At 45.3% G+C, this 20,681-nt stretch overlaps 1 protein-coding gene across 1 annotated transcript in view; it reads right to left on the reverse strand.

The window, feature by feature from the left end:
- aff2 (AF4/FMR2 family, member 2) overlaps positions 1–19,105 on the reverse strand; it is a 119,551-nt gene extending 100,446 nt beyond the window's left edge. The window contains 5 exon segments of the mRNA XM_056440079.1: positions 2,807–3,243; positions 3,789–4,437; positions 11,538–11,603; positions 11,605–11,658; positions 19,094–19,105. Of these exon segments, the coding sequence (XP_056296054.1) occupies positions 2,807–3,243; positions 3,789–4,437; positions 11,538–11,603; positions 11,605–11,658; positions 19,094–19,105 (1,218 nt within the window).
- Positions 19,106–20,681: the final 1,576 nt, after the last annotated feature.

Consider the following 20,681-nt stretch of genomic DNA (forward strand, 5'->3'; position numbering starts at 1 on the left):
AAAAAGGGCCTCAACTCGCCGTGAAATTACACCACCTCCGTCCTTTGAGCGGCGTGTAAAGTGAAACTCGGAGCTTCTGTGGGCGTGGCCTCCGTCATTTTGGAAGATAAAAGACGAGGTCGTCCCGATCCGAACATCACTCTATTGGAAGCCTTTTGACCTCATGTGACCCTGAGGTTGTTGAATCGCAACGGTTATGGTTTTACGTGAATATTGAAACATTTTCGTGGAACATTTTGTTCAGGAGGAGGTCTGATCTATTGGAGGAGTCTCAATATTCTGACATGACTTATGGGCCCTGAAACCTTTCGTGGCGCTCAGGACTCAGAGGGCCGAGAAACTTCACCCGGAATTGATCGATTCAAACTATGCAATGAAACTGCAGCGTGAACAGTTGGACATCATGATGTGTCGCACTGGATTAGTCCAAAGTACAATCATGCAGTGTGTGTGTGTGAGAGTGTGTGTGTGTGTGTGTGTGCTTGTCCAGAGGTAGATTTAAGTCTACTGTAACTGTTAGGAAAAGATCGATAGTGTTATCCTCTCTCTCTCTCTCCCTCACACAACACAACACACACACACACAGTTGGGAATAATGAGCTCTAATCAATATTTCTGTAGCGGTAACAGAAAGCTTCCACAGCAGTTTAAAGGCTTATTGCGCGCACACACACACACACACATACGCACACGCACTTGCAAAAATACATGAAAGAGAAACACAATCCTGCCGATTGAAACCTCGGAAAGTGGGAAAATTATATATACATACAGTTTATCATTTTGTATACTTTGTGTCGCGATATCGTATCGATACACGAATGAGAAGGTCTCCATCGTCGGGATCACCTCGATTATCGGCGGCTATATGAGTGACGTGAGAACTGAAGAAGCTGCGATTCCTGCACATTGAGACACATTAAACATGTCAGAGGTGAAGCAGTCTTTAAATCAGCAGTGTGTGTGTGTGTGTGTGTGAGAGAGAGAGAGAGAGAGAGAGGGGGGGGGGGGCAGCAGCCACGCAGAGCAGGAGGAGAGGCCGTAGTGTTACCGTTATCACACCGGAGGTTCCCTATTGGGTTACATTGTGGTGCGTTCAAGGTCCGCGTGGCAACAAGGAATATTGGACGAAAAGAGGATTGGAACGATCTGGTGATGAGTTCAAATGTTAGAAAATGTTAGTTCTTTGGTGATGAAGAATCTTGTCGGCCTCCAGTTGTTTGAAGTCGATGTCTTTCACACTAAATATACTCGAGATGATTTACGAGCTGTTTGACTTCCAGAAGCGAGATCTGAGCAGCTTTATTTCACATATATAAAATGACTAATGTTACGATTTTTCGGTCAATACAAATACTATACCTGTGTTTTTTTATCTTTTCATCTGATGTTGATGATGATGATGATGATAGATATTTGAGCTCACTAGGCTATAGACCTATTGTAAATGGATGGAAGTGAACAAACTGCCTCATTTACAGTTGCGAATAGGCAATAAGTCCCGATACATCCCGATGTTTGATATCGCAATTATTCGGCATTGTGACTGGTTGTTCGTATCCTGATTGTATCCCGGGGCCTCCGGTGGTTCCCCCCGTTACCGTGTGGTTGGCTGATCAAAAGGGTTTTTTAAAGTGTGGACATTTTGCTGCCGGGTTTTTTCTCGCTTTCAATCCTCCGCTTCGCCGTTTAAGCTGCAGAACACATCCAATAACTCATCTCGCCAGAACAAATACGCCGATGATAAGGTGCTGTAATCAGTCGCTCATTGTCTTCCTCTATCCCTCCTTACTCCTCCCTGCCTCGTCCCCCTCGGTTTCTTATCATCAGTCTCCCCCCCGCCCCCTCTTCCTGCATCCAGTTTGCATTTTTCCTTCCAATAAAAAATTCTCCCCCGGAATAAATATGAGACGGAGTGGAGGGGAGAGAAAAAAACTAAACCGGCGAGCGGGGCGATAACGGCAGCATCCATGGGTGAAAACAAAGTGAGAGAAAAGCACTCACGGCCATGAATGTACTTACTCTCGTTCTCACCCCTCCACAAGAAAGTGTTGAAAGTAAAGTAGATTTTAATTCCCTCCCCGTCTCCCTTTTTGCTTCCTCCTTCCCGGTGCCATATGCTCAAAGCTCCATCTTGGGCTCATTTGGAGTGCTGCGTGCACACACACACACACACACACACACACACACACGCACACACACACTCTCTATCAAAGCACAGGAACAGCTGGCTTGCTCGATATGGATGACTACTCGCCTGTCAACCGGTTTCACACAACACACACACACACACACACATCATCAACCCTGGTGTTTCTTGCTGTTTTGAAAAGGGGAAGTGAGTGAGAGACCGAGAGAGAGAGAGTGTGTGTGTGTGTGTGTTCAGGTCAGAGAGATAAGTGAGTGTGTGTGTGAGTGTGTTTCTGTGTGTGATGGATTTGTTTGACATTTCAATTAGCCGAAAGTGTGAATATTCAGCAGGACGTCGGCGAGTGGAGGGAGTTGCAGACGTGCACTCGTCTATTTATTGAGTATTTGAGCGTTGGTTATTGTTTGCTGCAGCTGTGAAGCGGAGTGTGCTGTTTCCTGAAGGTCCTGAGGTGGGCCGCATTTATTAAAACGGGCCAGTTGTAAAATTGAGATCGGCCTGGGAACTCGACCGAGCATCATCGGTCATGTGAATGCTGTCGTTTTGTTTGTGCTCGGGGTTACCGTGTGGTGTATGAAGCAATATTTAGCAAAGTCCTTTTTAATTCGTATTATTTGTCACCCAATTGTCAACAACAGGGCACATGCGGCTGCTTACCTCCCCCGTGTGGCCGAGACTCAGCTTCGGCAGCTTGTTCTTGGCGTTGCCGGCGTTCCCCCCGTAGGCCTGCCCGTTGTTGAACCCCTCCGCGGGCGCCAGGGGGGGTTTCATCTGGGGGGAGTCGCTCGGCACCTGGTCCTGGCCGTCCATCGGGCGAACGTACGCGGTGGGCTTCTGCTGGATCGCCATCGGCTTCCCCGACAGGCTGCCGGGCGGGAAGGTGGGCGTGGTCAGCCCGGACGTGGGAGTGGTTAGGCCGGGGGTGGGCGTCGTCAGAACCGACGTGGAAGCCAGCGGGGAGGAGGAGGACGTGGGGAGGTGGGAGCTGGTCTCGTTTTCGAACGGGGAGAGTTTAAAATGTCCGCCGTTCTCCGCGTGAGTGGAAGACTTGAAATGGCCGGCGTCCGCGGCGGAAGATCGGAAATTGCCGCCATCTGTGAAGGAGGAGGAGAAAATTAAAAAGAGATCGGCAACAAAAAAAGTAAAGTCCAAAATAACCACGGCAACACCTGCTCTGAAACAACTGTGCTCGGCTCCGTGCTGCCAGAGTCCAACTCACAGCCAATCACAATCAAGGCAAATGATGCGTTTAGAAATCAGTTGAAAGATGTTTATCATCAGATGCAGATGTTCATTTTCAGAAACCACGCCCCAAAAGGTGATGGAGTCATTGAAATGATTCCCCAGCACTCGAGGCTCGGTAACAGGCGCTGCAGGATTGCAGCATTAGCTTAGCACGAAGCCTGGAAGCGTCGGGAGACAGCGAGCCTCGCTCCTTCTAAAATAATCACCGCTTTAAGATATAACACGTGAACTACAAGACAAGATGCTAGGATGCGCATGTATTTAGTTTTCAACGTGGAAGAGAGCCGAGAATACCGTTTGAATGCTAAGCTAAGCTAAGCTAACTGGGTGCTCTCTCCGCATTTAGCATAAAGACTCACGACTGGCGTGTCTCGCCGTTGAAGGCGGGGCTTACCTGGAAGAGGAAGGGTTTTGGAGGGGTGCGATGCGTGCCTTCTCCCGAAAGAGGACGAGGAGGAGGAGGACGAAGAGGAGGACGAAGGGCTCGAGTCGCCTTTGAGGCCGAGCTCGTCCTTGAGCGAGCTGAACAGCTCGTCGTGCCGCTGCATTTGCTGTTCCTCCAGCAGCGACAGCTTCCCTCTCGCGCCCGCGGCGGCCGGCGCCGGCCCCGCAGCGAGGCCTCCCCCCCCCTGGGGGGCGCTCTGTGCGTGGCCGGCCCTCGACCAGTCCACGGAGCTTCGGGATTTATTTTGCGAACTCGGATGCGGGGTCGCCGCGGCGCTCGCCGACGCGGCCGCGGCGGGCGGCTGCCTTGTGGTCGAAGAGGAGGAAGATGCGTTTGCCATCCTCTTGTCCCCGCCTCCCTCTGCTGCTCCTCCCCCTCCACCACCACCCGTCCCTCCTCTCAGGGCTTCGTTGAAAAGCCGGGGGTCCACGGCGGGCCTCTCCGTCGTGGACGTGGTCGGGGTCTGCAGGTTGTTGCTGCCTTTGGGGATTCCCACCAAGTGGCTCTGGTTGGAGTGGCTGGTCAACAGGTCTTTCATTTCCTCGTAGGAGCCGAGCGTGTTCTGGACGCGACTGGCCAACGCGTCACCTTTATTCGTCTGAGGAGGGAAGGGGAAGAAAAAAAAGACAAGAAGGAGGGCGAGAGAGCGAGAAGAACATTAATTAAGTCTTTCCATTTTTTTCTTTCTTCCTCAGGCTTGATGAAAAGCCCTCTTTACCACTGACCAGACATCAGGACGCAATGATTAATTGGAACACATGCCACTCTTAAGAGGGTCCCCATCCGGCTGGAGCCGTAAAATTAATGGGGCAGGAATCATTATTCGCCCGACCCCGGATACTCAAGCAATCACGGCTTGGAGGACAGTGCGGGCCGCGCTGATATACGGCGGAATTGCCCCTTAAGCCGATACGCGCCGACGCCCGAGATGTTCCTCAGAATAGCTCAAGAGTTCCTTTAGTGTCAGCCGACGCGGCTTCATTAATGATGGAGCGGCACGTTTTGGAAAAAGGACAAGGGCAATCAGCGGGAGTTTCAGTCGATCTATATTTGGAACCGGATTCTCGTCCCCCGTCCTTTGACATTTCTCTTCTACCTGAGCGACATATAAGTGAAGCAAATACATTAATCATGGGGGCCGGGGTTTGAATTATGCAAGATTCCTCAGCTCGTGATTTCAATTGAGAGATTTCCTCACGGAATCGCGGGCGGGAGGCGGGAGGAAGCGTGACACTGCAATTTCACCGCTTGTTGTTGCGTGTGTTGCGGCGTCGATCGATGGATCCGGCCGCCGAGCCGGTAGCGCGGAGTGAGTGTCGAGTGAAGCGACGGCGGGTTTAAAGAGGTTGACAACGGATGAGAAGGAGGGAGGAAGACCTTCCGTCTCACTTTCAGGACGGGATGGATGAACGTGAATGTTTTGGAGAGGTTAATGAATTCATGAATAATTAAATGCAAGTTCATAGGCAGCGGGAGCTTAACTAATCGGAGGTAATATTTCCGGAGAGAGCATCGAGTTACATCCAATAGAAATAATAATGAGTTCCCCCCCCCGTGCGGATTGGAGCGGAACTTTACACCGTCTACGTGGATTTCAGAAGGGGTCGGAAGAACCGCACATCTTGTGCACTTTGAGCTTTCATGGAGGTTCAAAGAAGCGACGGAGCGGTTGGTGAACATGATCCACGAGTCTCACTTCTCTCTGAAGAATGTTTCTTTGGCTATTTCTTGTGGGTTTGGTTTCTGGAGGATTTTTTCGAGATGCAAACGGCGTCAGTCAAAAAAACGAACAATACTTATATAACAGGCAAATGATCCATGGAGAGGTCATGTTGCTGAGGAGGATCACACCACCATCATATTTGCTCCAATAGAGTATTGTAAGCATCATTTTGAAGATAATTGCTATATTGCGGTACCCTCAGGGTAGAAAATTTATATTTTTGGCGGGGGGGGGGATTTTTGTTCCCGCTGACTGAAATCCAGGAGCATTTAAAAAGAAATTGGGGGCACTTTTTTTTAAACTTTTGTTCCAAAATAATAAATATACTTATTTAGGCTTACAATAGATGAGCAATAATAAGATTATTAGGCAGAAGTCTACAGATTCAAAGTGTTGTCTTAGATTTTTTTCAACAAAAAACAAACAAAATCAGACAATCATATTTAATGTTTTTCGTATTTATTTGTGGTTATTTCTTCTTATTACATTTTGTCAACAACAATTGCAAATTATAACTTTTTATTTTTATTTTTATAATTCAAAATTGTACTTATTGGTCTTTTGTGTGTGTACGTACCTAGTACAGGCAATACAGAAAGGACACACACAACTAAAACAAAATGCTATTTAATTCTCATAATCATAAGAAGAAATTATTGCGGCATTTTTTGCCCCTCTCCTTGTGATATCAGGGGCAAAATGATATTTCTTCGAGGCAGTTTTGCCCTTTGCCCTGGTGTATTTCCGACGCTGGTCTTCTGTCCTGTCCATTCTCGTGAAAATGCAATTTCTCAGCGACTCCAGGAGCGGAAACTTCTTAAAATGTGGCACAAACTTCCACTTGGACTAAAGGATGAACCGATTAGAATCTGGTGGTAAAAAGGCCACAAAGAGACCTCACGAAAGACATCGTAATATCTGCACAGGCACGTCTAACGGGATGAAATGGTGACGTGACGCGGTACAACCACGGCGATCAGACTGGTTCGATAGTCATTCCTGAGTCAGGAGAAAGAAAAAAAAACTGGTGATCATGAGGCCATCAGGATTCATCCTCTGGGATCACGACTGTACAAAACCTCGTGGTAATCCCGAGATAGACGAGTCTGGAGCAAAAGGCGCTAGCGTGGCTAAAAGTCACGGAGGCCGCCAACGAGATATCCAACGAGTTATCCAACGAGTTATCCAACGAGTTATCCAACGAGATATCCAACGAGTTATTCAACGAGATATCCAATGAGTTATCCAACGAGTTATCCAACTGGAGGTAAAGTCTCTATTCGTATCGGACTGAAGGAACTCCTGTGATTTAAGTGCTCCAACCCCCCCCCCCCCCCCTCCCAATACATATGTTACATTCACTGCATTCAACCAAGATAACGGAGGGTTGTGTTCCTCTCAAATCTATAGACACAATCCTCAGGATTATCTCGGGGACATAACTTCTCCCTCTCGAGAGCCGTTTGTAACGACTACCAAAATCAATAGCCGGATGAGTTTCCTGAATTCGGCCCCAATGTGCTCTTAAAGCCCTCACGGATGCTTCCTCCGGTAACTTGGAGGGAAGCGAAGACGACCTCAAATTATTGAGAAGTCATCAGATAACCCTCGTGTTTGACATTGTGATATCTTACTATTAAACGAAACAAAAATCGAAGGTCAACACCGGGTAAAAGTTCCAGGTTGTAGATGACAGACCCTTGTGGGCCGGCACACAAACCTCCAGAGAAATGTGTGTGTCTGGAAGCGGCAGCATTCATCTCTGGTGCCGAGTCTCACTTCATCCTTCATTGTCACACTCTCTCGGCGAACCAAGCAGAAAAACAAAAAGAAACAGGGCCAAGAATCAAGCCTTATTTACAAAAAGACTCAGACAAGAAAAGGAGAGAATTGCTTTCAAATAATCTTAACAGATGTAATTTCTGCGCGTGCAAACACACACGCACACACACACATACGCACACACCGTGGCGAGCCGAAGTTAGCTGTGAATAAATTAGCTCATCTCTTCTCCATCTCGGGCTCATGAATAAAAGATTTGGTGGCTGAAGAGGAACAGAAAACACATTTACAGAGAGGCAAAATGGAAAACAGAGGAGAAGGAGAGGATGAATATCTATGTGTGTGTGTCTGTGTGTGTGTGTGTGTGTGTGTGTGTGTGTGTGAATAGATCATCCCAAATAGCTGCTAACAGCATAACGCTCTTTAACAGGATTAGAAGAGGGATTAGCTCATAGCTGACAGAGAGAATGAACAGTGGAGAGGGAGAGAGGGAAAGACAGAGAACGAGAGTGACGGACACCCAATGGATACACAGGTACAGAGAGAGAGAGACTGATGCAAATATGAACGACAGAGGGAGTCGGAATGATAATTTTTTTCGATAAATCCTGTGTGATTATGAAAAATGGCGGATAAAGATCTTTTCAGGGAGCAGTTCAGTGAGTTCAGTCGGCACGGCGACCCGGAGAGAGCGCAGCGAGGTCGCACGGGCCTTGGTAAAGCAACACCCTCGGAAAGGAAAAGGAAAAAAAAGAATGAAATTGTTCGTGTGGCGAATAAATCAGCGGAAGAGAGTAGCAAGGTGTGCCAAAGCCGTTTCTCAGGTTCAGGAGAGAGATAAAGTGCACGGTGGCAACAGATAAGTTGGAAAAAGAGGTGGAATATGAAACGAGGACACGCGTTGTCTCTCCTTTATGGGCGGTGCGCTCGCCCCTCTGGGCCAGCCTCTTGTAAGATGCATCATTGCTCACAGTTTTGTCGGAGTTATGTTTACCTTTGTGAGTTATCGTTGCCACCGTTAGCTTAATCACTGTCCGAAAGAACCCAAAACTCCTGTTGTGTGTGTGTGTGTGTGTGCACCTACATGTCTGTCCACGGCTTATCTAGCATCCTGCTGCAACTGACTGCAGAATATGTTGGGTGGCCAGCTATGGCTTCACGCTCAAGGACCTCTCGTGGTTGCGGCGACTCACACTTTCTCGAACATCTTTTATCCCCGTTTTATACGGTCACTGAACGCTCAATCACGACTCGTGATGACAGAGCTAAGTGCCAAGTGTGTTTGGTTAGATGCTAACGGTGTGGATGAGTGTTTGGTTAGATGCTAATGGAACGGATGAGTGTTTGGTTAGATGCTAACGGTGTGGAGGGTGGGTTTGGTTAGATGCTAACAGTGTGGATGAGTGTTTGGTTAGATGCTAATGGAACGGATGAGTGCTTGATTAGATGCTAACGGAATGGATGTGTGTTTGGTTGGATGCTAACGGAATGGACGGTGTGTTTGGTTAGATGCTAACGGAACGGATGAGTGTTTGATTAGATGCTAACGGAATAGATGAGTGTTTGGTTAGATGCTAACGGAATGGATGAGTGTTTGATTAGATGCTAACGGAACGGATGAGTGTTTGGTTAGATGCTAACGGAATGGATGAGTGTTTGGTTGGATGCTAACGGAATGGACGGTGTGTTTGGTTAGATGCTAATGGAACGGATGAGTGTTTGGTTAGATGCTAACGGAATGGATGAGTGTTTGGTTAAATGTTTACGGGATGGATGTGTGTTTGGTTAGATGCTAATGGAATGGATGAGTGTTTGGTTAGATGCTAACGGAATGGATGAGTGTTTGGTTGGATGCTAACGGAATGGACGGTGTGTTTGGTTAGATGCTAACGGAACGGATGAGTGTTTGATTAGATGCTAACGGAATAGATGAGTGTTTGGTTAGATGCTAATGGAATGGATGAGTGTTTGGTTAGATGCTAACGGAATTGATGTGTGTTTGGTTAGATGCTAACGGAATGGATGTGTGTTTGATTAGCATAATCACAAGATAGTATGTCAAACACACATACAAATAAATAAATACACGGCGATCAAAAGATAACCTTCCGCATTTTCAATGCGAAGGTAATTACCGAGTATTACCAAAACCGCACACGGAGAGATCCCAAAATGTTTCATCCCGCCTTAAATGGAGGTTTCTGTCGCACTTGATACAGAATCCTCTGTCGCCTCTGTGACATCATCGAATGGATGAACGTGCCTGACGAAAGATCTTGCACTAATTTACTCCTCCAATACTTGTAAATGCTCAAATGAATGAAACTTGGCTCCAATCACTGTAATAATCAAAACTCCAAAAGTCCACAGTCACCCCTCCTCCTCCCACACACACATCATGACCTCACCTCAGCACCATTAATTAGTAGGAAACAATTAGCGTGAGTGTGGAGGCACCTCGGATTAGATTCACGATGGGAACGAGCTCTTGTGTGCCGCTGGACCGAGCAGCGTCTGAGCCGGAAGCCCCCGTGTCCTCTGCGCTCAGACACAACAGCCGTTAAACACACTCGGTCGGGATTCAAAGCCGGGCCGTCCCAAGGTCGATACACTTGGCGGCATAACTGAGCGTTGAAGTGCCCGGCGGCGGCAAATGAGAGTTAACAAACCAAAATCAATTTTAAACACAGGAGAGTGGCCGTGGACTTCATGCACGGTTCACTTTCAGCTAAAGAAGAAATAATAAAAAAACGATGGCACCTCGAGTGCTCCGCAACGGAACAGACCACAACCTCATGCTCAAGGATATAAAACCACTGGCCCCCGGGAGAGTGGAGAAGCGGCTCCAACAGCCTGTGAAGATCCATTTTCCATCACCGTCGGCATTATAATCCTCAAAATAAAGAGTGTTAAAGGGCAATTATGGTGCGAAAATAGACGTTTGGATAATCTGTTGGTGAGCAATATCTTTAAAAAATCACTTTTGATGGCCGCGGAGGGGAGGGGAGGGGAGGGACGCTTCTCTCGCTGAGTAAGATGCTGTTAATTCACTCCCAAATGAAATTGGGAAGTCAGGCATGACCGTTCTCCTCCCGCGGAGATGGATCCAAACCTAACAGCCGAGCGCAAAGCGGCGGCGGGAGAGCGCCGGGCCGGGTTGGGACGCACGCCGAGTGCAGCTCAACCACGCTGGAAGCCAAAAGAAATCCAGGCGGCGATCGTTCACTTGACTTTTTGTGAGAAATAAATTGGTTTGTTTCAGATTCAGTTAAGTTTAGAAGAAAGTCTTCCTGTAATATGATTGTGAGCTAGATGAGAAGACCACCGCGCTGTAGCGTCCAGAGCTTTTATATATGACCGGGTTGGGGGGCTATCAGAGTCAGATAAGCGAAAAAAGTTATGATTTAACCCATTTTCATAGAAAAATTCAAATGTGACACTGATACAGTATAAACATACATAAAGAGATCCACTTTATAACACAGGGACGTCTGGATGTAAAGGACAGGAGGACCAGAGAGGTAGGTAACTGGGTCTGGACTTATTATTCCCCTCATTCCCCTGGAGCAACACATCCAGTCCAAACAGGGCTTTATTTTTAAAACACGCCAACCATCAGAATAATTAACACGTTGTATCTCATTATTAAGGCCGTTTCTGCACACTAACAGCAATGTTAAAAAAAGAAAAGAATTTTATGACTTTAGGTGGAGTTACATGTTGTATTTTTTTTTTTTACAAACTTTAGTCTTTCTTTCATTCTACGTCATGCTAACCGCCTCCCACATGCCTTCACAGAAAGTATTCATCTCAGTGCAAAGGGATAACTTAATCAACTAGAACGGGCACTCGGTAGAGCGCACACCTTCGCATATCACAAGATTGGGCATTGAATTATGAACATTTTGCCATTAATTGCATGCCAATTAGATAAAAATTGACCGCGCTATGGTAAAAAGAAGATTTTGACCTTGTCGTGACCTTGACCTTTGACCCGATCGATCCCAAAATCTAATCAAATGGTCCCCGGATAATAACCAATCATCCCACCAAATTGCATGCGATTCGGTTTAATACTTTTTGAGTTATGCGAGTAACACGCATACAAATAAATAAATAAATAGACGGCGATCAAAACATTACCTTCCGCATTTTCAATGCGAAGGTAATAATATTCAATTAATCCCTCTCACCTTGTACGGTTCCCCAAACAGGTTGAATCCGGTCGAGAACAGGTCTTCATCCTGTTGCACCTCCTGGTTCCTCCTCTCCCACTCCCTCCTCTTCAGGGCGCTGCGATCCGACTCCAGATGACTGTGCGACACACACACACACACACACACACACACATAGAAGAGAAGCTCGTTAGCACCCCCACGCTGAGGCCGACACATCGCCCCGCCACTAATCGGACCCGCTGGTTATTTAATGGCTAACAAGTTGTTTTCTGGACCTGCGGCGGGCGTGAGATGAAATTCTTTCTCCCACTGTGTGAGTAGTGTAACAGTAAAAAAAAAAATTCATACAGGGTCAACTCAGATCAGTCTGAAAATGACTCAGAATCAAGTGAGGAAGAGAGAAAGAAAGAAACACATGAAAGAAAGCTGAACGCCGCTTTGAGTTGCAAAACTGAAGACGCCAACTTGTGGATCAGCTACTCCGGTCCAGAGGTCCAACAAGCTTCATCACAACACTCAGACACAGGCTTCTCATGGCGGCCTCCATTTACCTTCCCCTGGATAATCCTTCCTCACCAAACACGTGCACGGTGACCCGGGAGTGTCTGTTCTCCAGAACTCGGCGCTCGACTGCTTATTTTTTTAAAGTCTAGACTTTTTTTGCATGTACTCCTGCGGTTTTAAATTTGATTCGTAGAGGCGGCGGCTTGACCTTCAGGCTCCCTCAGGGAGGGGGATGATCCCAAGCTACCACAGACCAAGTGTCGGACCTTTCTAAAAAGCCAGTGTGCCCTGAGGCTTTTAGAAGCTTCTATCTGCGGGGAGAGAACTTGTTCTTCTTCTTTTTTTTGTCAAAACAAGATCAGCCAAGGTTAATGTATTTCAGAATTCATGAGGAATAGGACTGAAGGTTGTTTGGTTTTTTTTTTAAAGCTGATTTTTTCACACCAACAACCCTCTGGTGGGTCTTTTGAGATGTGGAGGGAATAGTGTGGGGGAGAAAAGATCAAATGATCAAATGTCCATGTGTGGAAGATCAATACCACACGCTCATATCTGAGGAGTGCAGCGCAGAGCCGGGAGGGGGAAATTAGCGTAGCTTAGCATAAGAGCTGGAATGGGTGAAGCAGTAAAAAAGTATACGTTGAATGCCACCTGCAAACACGTATTATCTAGAAACGTAAACACTTGTTTTGTAACTCATCCTGCACCCACAAATAAATGTTATTTTCAATAATGGCTTCCAGTCTTTATGCTAAACTACGCTAATCTCCTCCAGGACACGAGAGTGGCGCTGTAGAAACATGCGTGCACCTCCACGAATATCGACCTTCTCTTTTTGCGCACCCCGAGGTACACATCTATCTTTTAGCACAACGAAAATAATGACTTTAATTGAATGAATCTTTTCATGTCTTACGGGAGGGAACCCAACACACGCTTTATTGTGCGCATACATCGTCCGTTCCTGCAGCATCGGCCTGCTCCGGAGAGGCAGCCCTTTCACGGCGGTGCTATTTATAATCAGGAACAACATGATGTAACGTACGCCATTAGCCGGGCGCTTTCATTCACCCCCCACCGCCCCCCACACCCACTGGGGCGGCCCCAATACAAACTTGCTTTTAACCACAGGACTGCAACTATTTAGAGCTCTGAATTGTGCACTGTGTCATTTTGGTATATCTGTGCTGTGTTATCATCCTATATGCAGCAACTTTTTTATTTTATTTTTTCTCTTTGGGTGGGGGGAATTATTATTATTATTATTTACTATACAGGACTGTCTCAGAAAATTAGAATATTGTGATGAAGTTCTTTATTTTCTGTAATGCAATTAAAAAAACAAAAATGTCATGCATTCTGGATTCATTACAAATCAACTGCAATATTGCAAGCCTTTTATTCTGATTTATTGCTGATTATGGCTTACAGCTTAAGAAAACTCAAATATCCTATCTCTAAATATTAGAATATCATGAAAAAGTATACTAGTAGGGTATTAAACAAATCACTTGAATTGTCTAATTAACTCGAAACACCTGCAAGGGTTTCCTGAGCCTTGACAAACACTCAGCTGTTATAAATCTTTTTTTTTACTTGGTCTGAGGAAATATTAAAATTTTATGAGATAGGATTTTAGAGTTTTCTTAAGCTGTAAGCCATAATCAGCAATATTAAAAGAATAAAAGGCTTGCAATATTTCAGTTGATTTGTAATGAATCCAGAATGCATGACATTTTTGTTTTTTTAATTGCATTACAGAAAATAAAGAACTTTATCACAATATTCTAATTTTCTGAGACAGTCCTGTATTTATTGAATTCATTTTTCTTCATCTACTTGTGTATTTTAGTGTTCTTCTTTTTCCTAACTTGTGTAATTTTCTGAACATGTGTCATGTAGTGTGCTCTGTATGCTCTGCATGTTCTCTTGTATTGTGAAAATATTAAGAAAATATGAAATAAAAAAAGATATATAGATAATTGCTTTTATATTTTTTATAATTAATATTTTTTACATATTTTCAAAATTTTTATTTTATTTTCTCTTTGGGTGGGGGGAATTATTATTATTATTATTATTATTATTTACTTTATTTATTGAATTCATTTTTCTTCATCTACTTGTGTATTTTAGTTTTCTTCTTTTTCCTAACTTGTGTAATTTTCTGAACATGTGTCATGTAGTGTGCTCTGTATGCTCTGCATGTTCTCTTGTATTGTGAAAATATTAAGAAAATATTAAATATAAAAAATATAAAGATAATTGCTTTTATATTGAATATTTATTAAATATTTTACAACATTTTATTTCTGGAACAATCGGCCTGTCCGCCTTGAAAAGCTTGAATCATTGCCAGTACAAAGTGAGTGTGTGTGTGTGTGTGTGTGTATGGCCCCCCGACCCCGGAAAGGGGATCCTGTTTTCCCCGCCGCGGGATGAGACAGGCCGGCTAATTGGCGATCAACACAATTAAGAGAGAGATTCTCGCACTTGCCACCAGATCTTCTTGCCTTCAACATTTAATCTGTCAGCAAGATGTGAGTGGGAGGGGAGAACAAGTGGAGAGAGGCAACGAGAGGAAAGAGAGAAGGAAGAAGAAGAAGAAGAAGAAGAAAAAAAATCACAACCCATGGGAGAGAGAGGGAGAAGAAAGAAGAGAAAGACCCAGTTTCAGGGGCAACGGTTTCTTAAAAAAGGAGAGAAAAACAACAGAGTGATGAAAGACAAGAGTGTAGGGATGGGGGTGGAGGTGGAGAGAGAGGGAAGGAAGAGCAAGAGAAGATAGCGTTGGGAATACCGGAACGAGAATGATTGGCAGGTTGACGTGTGTGTGTGTGTGTGTGTGTGTGTGTTACGGGAAGTTGTGCGTGTGGGACCGCTGGTCCACGTGCGCGCCGCCTGTCAGATAACTGACAGGCTGTCAGGGCGACAAACACACACACACACACACACACACACACACAGATCACTGTCTCTGTCTGTCACCGATAGACATTCACAGGGAGGGAATCAGGTCAGACGAGGTAATTAACACATCCAGGATTTACTCGCCGCCTGTCGCGCGCGCAGGTTAGACTGACGCGCGCTCTCCTTTTTTTTTCTCTGCACATCAATGATTTTTTTTCTTCTCTTTCCCCGTTTTCTTGACAGGTTTGTTGAACCGCGTCGCGCTCGGATCAACCAGGCCGGCGAGAAAGTTCAACGCGTAAAAACACGGTTAAAAAAAAAAAACTTGAATTTAACTTCACGCCGAAACTGTCGTGTGACTGAAATATGGTCTCTCCCAAAGAAGAATCAAATCAAATATGGCTGCAAGTCAGCGTCTGGGGGGGGGGGGGGGTTGGGAGTGTGTGTGGGGGGGTCCTGGTTGGATCCTACCGCCACAACAGGCCCAGGGGGAAGGATGGCAGGACAGAGGTTGGTCGCTCTCTCTCTCTCTCTCTCTCTCTCTCTCTCTCTCTCTCTCTCTCTCTCTCTCTCTCTCTCTCTCTCTCTCTCTCTCTCTCTCTCTCTCTCTCTCTCTCTCTCTCTCTCTCCCCCCCTCAGGGATGAATTTCCATCTCTCCATCACACATTGCTAACTCTGCTTCCACCACGGAGTCCTTGTGACTTCACGCCTCATAGGGTCCATTGGACCTGGCTGGGTCCGATGCCTCCTGCCATTGCCCTGCTGACCCCCCCCCCCCTCCCCTCCCCCTCCTTTCTGGATCGTGGTCCATGCCGACTACGAACTATTCAAACACTCGTATTCATTGAATGTGTTCATGTAACTCTGTGATGATTCCTTCTGGTCACATGACGTCGTTTCTTCTGTCCATCCCGGAGAGGGATCCTCCTCTGTTGCTCTCCTGAAGGGTTCTTCCCTTTTTTCCCCGTGAAAGTTTTGTTTCTATTCCTCCGACGTGAGGTCAAAGGTCAGGGATGTCGTATGTGTGCCGCCCTCTGAGGAAAATTCATAATTTGTGGTATTGGGCGATAGAAAATAAACTGAATTGAATACATAGCAGTACACCAATATGAATAAAATAAAGACGTTTCTGTCTTTGAATTTGTTTGCCACCGTAGTTTAATCAGACATCAGTTCAACTTTGAGCGATAAATATTCAAATGTTATCCGACTCTCATTCTGGTGTTGATAGACCCGAGACGGCAGCCAGTTCTGCTCCCAGAGAATCGTGCGACATCGACTTTTGAAAGACCGAAAAGGAAGGAAGAAGGGAGGCAAGATGGAGGGATGGCGGACAGACGGGCGGACAGATGGACGGGGTTGGTGGGGGATTAATAACATTGGTGACATCAGCAGCGGGCATACTGTCCATGTTGATATCTTCTCTGAATGAAAATGTAGCGATGGCAGCTTTCTTTCCTACCCCTCTGCTTTCCTTCTGTGTGTGTTAATGTGTGTTAATGTGTGTACATGTGTGTGTGTCCATGTGTGTGTGTGTGTGTGTCCTGCCGATAGCCAGAGTAAGCTCTGGGAAGTTAATCTCAGCGGAGCTATGCTGTGCTCCCCTGATAGCTAAAAAGCGCACACACACACACACACACACACACACACACACACACACACACAGCCTCTCATTCACTTTCACCGCACTTCAGCAACACGCTTTCCTCCACAACTGCTACTCGGGTGCCCATTAGCAAGGCACTGCACTCTTTGCCATCCGGCTACAATCTATATGTTCTAATAATAGTCCTGGGGCTGTGAAAAGATGGCTTTTATTTTTGCTTTCATTTTTTAGATTTACTTATATAACCCAGTAAGAAATAAAATAAAAAGCATCCCTGTGTTTCCGGCACGGCAGCCAGATGTTGAACATGAAGAGGTCCCTGTGTTCCGCCGTCAGCCGGGAGGAGAAAGGCCCCGTTCTGCGTCAGCCATCACCGGAGCTTCCTGGAGCCGCTCCATTGGAGAGCAACTGGAGCCTGACTGTGTGGACTCACGCTGCATGTGCGTCCCGTGGGAATAACTGTCAGGACAGTTCAAGGCGGACGGCTGGAAATATACAGTATTTTTGTGATATTTTTAAATCGTTTCGGAGCAATGAAGACATTCATCGGGGGGACCCCCGAAAGAAAAGCCAAAGCAGCTAGAAATTGATTTTTCGGTCGTCGTCGTGTGTCTTTTGTCATCAGTTATGCGTTTCACACCACGTTGCTAACTGTTCATATTAAAATATTTATATATATATATATATGGATATATATAAAAATTGATATAGATATAAGATATACCGATATATATATATATATATATCGGTATATATAAATATATATATAAATGTATAGATATATCTGTATATATATAGATATATTTATATAAATATAGATATATTTATATATATAGAGATATTTATCTGTATTTATAAATACATTTATATAAATATAATATATATAAATATGTATAAATATGTACATATATATTAATATGTATATATTTATGAAGACAAAAGACAGTTAATTATATTTAAAAAAAGAAAAGTTATATAGTGCACATACTTCTTTATATAGCCTGAAAAAAGAGACACACTTCACAAAAACGTCCCTTATAATTACGAGTCTTTGCAATTAGAGACTCAAAAGAAGCAAAGTCTGTCATCAAGTTGACTTTTTACCCCGTTACAGCCTGCGAGTGCAAGTCTGGTGGTAGACGACGCCGGTCTCCCAGTACGGCCACAGCACTGACGCTCTGGGAATGGTTTATGCCACCACTGATTTAGATTTCCATTATTCCAACGTTTAGCCAATTGTGTCCCTTAAAATTCTATTCTACACAACTCCATATTTGGTCATGCCATCCCTCTTTGCGTCGTCCTACAGAGATTCCCTAATTAACTGATTTAACTGTTAAAATTTCCCCAGGAGGGAATTTTACCCCAAGACATAACATTACTGTATCCATCCATCTACATTTCAAGCTAGCTAATTACTTCCCGCCGGCGAGTTTCCCGACGACGCCGACTCGCCCGCCAATTAATTATTCCACATCACATTTTGTGAATTATCTTAGTCATTACTACAAGCTGGGAGTCACCTGCACTGAAACAAGATGAACGGCCTTCTTGCTCCTCTTTTTGTACGACCACGATGTAATGGTCCCTGTGAACCAATGAAAACATTGTGTAGCATAGCACGAGTTCAGGAAAGTCGGCGCCACAATTATGCATCCGAGACAACCGCTAACGAAATAATGTTAGCTTTGTGTTAGCAAGTTACTGGAGCTAAGACACTCAATAGTCTACTGTGTAACTTATTACATTGTTATTACACTCAGGAGGCAACTTCCGGGTCTGAGAAGTGAAGCCAATGAGGAAATGCCTTAAACATGCATTCTCTCAAATGGTCAGCAGGGGGCGACACCTGTGGTTGAAAAAAGAAGTCTGATTGTATAGGAGTCTATGAGAAAATGATTCTACTTCTCTCTTCATTTATTCCCTCAGTAGACATTGTAATAATGAGATTATGGTTTCAATCTCTAGCGTGATGTTCATTTAGTAAAGTGTGGTCCAGTAACAATAGATGGTAGAGTAGGGTATGCTTTAGGGCGTGGCAACCTACAAATTCCTTATTCAGCATTTATTCCGATAAGTGAGATCAGGGCAGGACATTTACATATTTTTTAAGGCTACTTCAATATAAAAGAGACTAAATTAGACAATACTGTGACTGAGTCTCAGACTGTACCCCCCCCCCCCCCCCAATATGGCACATCAGCGGTCATGCGGATGATGACAAGCGCAGCCATAAGTCAGATTAGTACCGTTGATTACAAGTCTTGCATTTATGAAAGTAGACCAACAAATAATAAATTAGGCATTATAACCATGTTTAAGCTCGCTCGTAGCTCGCGTTTTTTGAGACCGGCTTTTACAGGGAATATGGCCGGAGAGGTTTTTAATGTTGTCATTGTCAATCGTCGTTTTGTCCTTTTATTTCTCCCTTTAAAAAAAAATATCGGTTCAGGCACTGGTATCGAAAAAGAAAAAAAACGATACTCATCCCTAGTAAGGACCCCCCGCAGTGCGAGAGGGCGCCGTCGGATCGATTGAGAGCAAACGTACCTGAGAAACCATCCGCCCGCCATGAACTGAAATGACCCGATGTGCCCGCTGCCTTCCCCCCCGCCAACAATTCAATCCATATACCGAAATAAAAAGAAAATGGAATTCTCTAAGTGCTGGAATTTTTATTCTTCTTTTTTTTTAAGCCTTTCGGTGACACAATGGCGCTTTGTTTCGCGTTCGCAGAGCAGTCCAACTTGATGGCAAAACTGAGGGGGGATGATTTTTTTAAATACTTGACGTCAAAGTTCAGCCCACGCTCCCCACGAGCGCCGCGGCGTGACGGGCTGCGTTCAACCGGATTAATAAACTACTCTTCATAAACTTCAAACACCGCCGATTATTATACCTTCAAGTGGTGGTTTATCATTTTTAATCTTTGTGTTGTATTTAACCTGCTTTAAAACCAGGCGGCTCAATCAGGAATGATAACAATGTGTGTGTGTGTGTGTGAGAGAGAGAGAGAGAGGGGGGGGGAAGGAGTGTTTTCCCGAACGACAGGGAGAAGTGAGGGGGATAATGAGAGGAGGAGGAAGAGGAGGAGAGGGGGAAGGAGAGGAATCGCTGTCAGGCAGCAGACAAAAGCTTTGTTTGAAGTGTGACATGTGTGTGTGTGTGTTTGTGTCTGTCTGTTTGTGTGTGTGTCTGTTTGTGTGTGTGTGTGTTTGTGTGATTTTTCTGGTCCGCGCATTCAGTCAGACGGCATTAGACATCAGAGAGATATCAGAGGGGCATTCCTGGGTAGACGGAGGGGAGGAAGAAGAAGAAGAAGAAGAAGAAGAAGAAGAAGAAGAAGAAGAAGAAGAAGCAGGACGAGGAGAAGAATGAGGAGAGGGAGGATAAGGAGAAGAAGAGGAAGAAGAAGGAAAAGAAGGAGAAGAAGAAGGAGAAGAAGGAGGAGAGGAAGGAGAAGGAAATCGAGAAGATGGAGGGGAGGAGGAGAGAAGAAGAAGACGGAGGAGAAGGAGGAGAGAAAGAAGGAGAAGGAAACAGAGAAGAAGGAATAGAAGGAGAGGGAAGAGGAGAGAAGAAGAAAGAAGAAGAAGAAGGCCATCAATATCAGGTGTCTGATGATGAGGAGGAGGGGGCGAGGAGAAGGAGGAGGAGGAGGAAGAGGAGGAGGGGGCGTATCGGAGTCGCTGCTTTTCGCGCCTCCTTGCGCGTGTTTGACACGAGAGTCGTGAGCTAACGAGACGAGGCCTTCAAAGGAGCTGTTACCTTCCGCCTTTGTTTCTTTGTTGATGCACATCACACACACCTTGATGGATAGACAAATGGGCTGGGGAGCGGGGGGGGGGGGCTCCCGCGTGTCACATGGCACCGCGGGAGGAGATAACGATGACGCTCGAGCGTACAGACGCCCACCCGGGTTTCGTTTATCTGGTTTGAGTCTGGACAAATAAAACACACGGATCTGAAACTCGCTCAGAGCGGAGAGACAGACGTTAGAGTCAATTACTGAGAGATCAATCTGTGGATTCTGCATGAGAAACACGACGAACGACGGAATTCAATATTTCAGTTCATCAAGGAAATAAAAAATCATGTGCAAATGTATTAATCACTGAGTCGGGGAAAAACGAGAAAG

Source organism: Pseudoliparis swirei, chromosome 19 (assembly GCF_029220125.1).
Source record: "Pseudoliparis swirei isolate HS2019 ecotype Mariana Trench chromosome 19, NWPU_hadal_v1, whole genome shotgun sequence".
Classification (NCBI taxonomy): Eukaryota; Metazoa; Chordata; class Actinopteri; order Perciformes; family Liparidae; genus Pseudoliparis; species Pseudoliparis swirei.